The sequence below is a fragment of the Elephas maximus genome, chromosome 7 (genome assembly GCF_024166365.1).
Source record: "Elephas maximus indicus isolate mEleMax1 chromosome 7, mEleMax1 primary haplotype, whole genome shotgun sequence".
Classification (NCBI taxonomy): domain Eukaryota; kingdom Metazoa; phylum Chordata; class Mammalia; order Proboscidea; family Elephantidae; genus Elephas; species Elephas maximus.
In genome coordinates, this window is record NC_064825.1 from 15,257,323 (window position 1) to 15,259,479 (window position 2,157).

The following is a 2,157-nucleotide window of genomic DNA, read 5'->3' on the forward strand; positions in this document are numbered from 1 at the left end:
AACTTTGCAGGAGTACGCAAAACTCCTGTGGCTGAACACAGAGCAAAGCTGTGGGTTAGAGCACAGGCACAGTGGATCACCTCTTCAAGAAGGTAAGTTAATTCTCCTAGTTAATTGGGGATTTTTTATTGTGTGAACTTAATTGTATACGTTCTTTCTCATTTCTTTTGTGTTCTTCAATCCCCTGTCTCTTTCTACTCTGATCCTATCCAAGTGCTAGTGAAGAGAATTTTCCAAAGATACACTCCCTGATACAGTGTAAGTTTCAGCAATCTGATTTCTTTGGGGATGGAAAAAAAAAGTGACATGCATATGCATGTACGTACAGTGGTTATTTCTCAATCTGAATACACCCTCTGTCTGAAAAGGAAGGTAGAAGATACTTTCAGTTTCATACCACACAACAAGGGTGAGAAGGAAAAGCCATGGCGGCGGGTGAGTTTTCACTGTCTAAAATGATCTTGAGGAAGAAATCATTTTTGCAAGGGGTTGACTCTTTCAGAGTCCTTAGTTAAGTTCTGTGAATGTTTATAGGAGTAGACTGAGGGATTGGGGAAAGAGGGAGGAAAGAGGGCAGAGAATAAGAGGAGGAAATAAGCCCAGAAGTTTTTGCAGCCTTTATGAAGAGGAAATCAAGGGACAAAAAGGAACTGAAGCTTTACTGGTATCCTACTTTGATTTTGTAATCTTAACTGAATTCTCAAATGAAATGAGTCTGACTAAGGGTGTAGAATCAGCCAAGGATAGTAACCAGCAACTGTTGACCCCAAAAGAAACAAGATAACACTCAGCCTCATTCAGGGTTGAATAAACACAGGGCATGCCAGGAAGATCTCTGATCCTCAGATGCTAACACAGGGATAGTAAATCCCAGTCTCCAGGCCACTCAGTGAGTAAATGTGGGTAATAATGAGGGAAGGAAATGGAGCATGGGTAAACCACCGAAACCCGCTGCCACTAGGTTGATTCTCTCTCATAGCTACCCTATAGGACAGAGTAGGACTGTCCCCATAGGGTTTCCAAGGCTGTAAATCTTTTCAAAAGCAGATTGCCACATCTTTTCTCCTGCAGAGTGGCTGGTGGGTTCAAACTGTGGACATTGTGGTTAGCAGCCAAGTGCTTTAATCACTGTGCCACCAGGGCTCCTTGGGACAGGGGTAGAATTAAAAAATTCTCTATATTCAGGTTTATTAAACTATATGGTAAGTTTAAAAAATTTTTTTTTACTGATTAAATTTAAAGATTGTTATTTCCTTTTGCTGACATGAGAAGAAAATTAGGCTGTTTTCATGACTTGGGGAATCCTTATTCTTTCAACAGACAAAGTCCTGCTTGAGAAGAGGAAGCTGTTTATCCAGGCAGTGAACGAGGGCACAATAAATGGCTTGCTGGATGAACTATTAGAAAGAAAAGTGCTGAGCCAGGAGGAAATGCAGATAATAATACATCAAAACCCTACAGATATGAAAAAGGCCCGAGCTTTGATTGACTCTGTCGTTCCAAAAGGGCACCGGGCATGCCAGATTTGCATCAGTTATATTTGTGATGCAGACGCCTTCCTTGCAGAGAAGATAGGACTCTCCACAGGTAAGGGTCAATGACTCAGATTAAAGTTCAAGTAAGTCTTCAGCTGAACATCTGATATCTCCATTAGTTGTGTCAGTGTGCAGACAATTCCCTTGCCTCTGGACTCAGGGACCCATTTCTCTTAGTGGTTCTATTGCAGGTCCCTCATCTCTTTCCCTCTTCTTCCTTACGCCTTTGTCCTCTGTTTCCTTCTGTTGATTAGAGCTCATTTGTTGTCCTGTGTATTTGGTAGCTCATTTTTTAAAGTTTATGGGAAAAATCTGAAAACTCAGTTCCCTGGCAAATCATATTAGTAACATTTTTTCTTTTAATTTGTATTTTTGTTAAATCCAGAGATCTCTAGGCACACGAGGTCTGGTATGAAGACCTCGGGTTTATCTTTTCTACCACACAGTTGTAATGAAATACTTTTTATAATATCCTTCTAAAATTTGCTCTCCAGCAGGAATTTATATCCCAGTGATGGTGGAACATTTGGAGACTAAGTAGAATATTTGTAGAAAATTAAGGATTTTAAGTGAAATCTTTCCTCCAGTTGTCCCTTGGTTTTTCTTTTGGGTAAGATTGTCC

The 2,157-nt window shown here is 40.3% G+C and overlaps 1 protein-coding gene across 2 annotated transcripts in view; it reads left to right on the forward strand.

Moving 5' to 3' along the window:
• The first annotated feature begins 355 nt into the window (after positions 1–355).
• Positions 356–2,157, forward strand: part of CASP1 (caspase 1) — a 15,092-nt gene continuing 13,290 nt past the window's right edge. The window contains exons 1-2 of one of the 2 annotated variants that reach the window (XM_049889490.1): positions 356–435; positions 1,321–1,587. In XM_049889490.1, the coding sequence (XP_049745447.1) occupies positions 426–435; positions 1,321–1,587 (277 nt within the window). In that variant the 5' untranslated portion in view covers positions 356–425. Of the gene's footprint in view, positions 436–803; positions 890–1,320; positions 1,588–2,157 lie in introns of those variants that run through there. The other variant, XM_049889491.1, reaches the window with a different exon arrangement.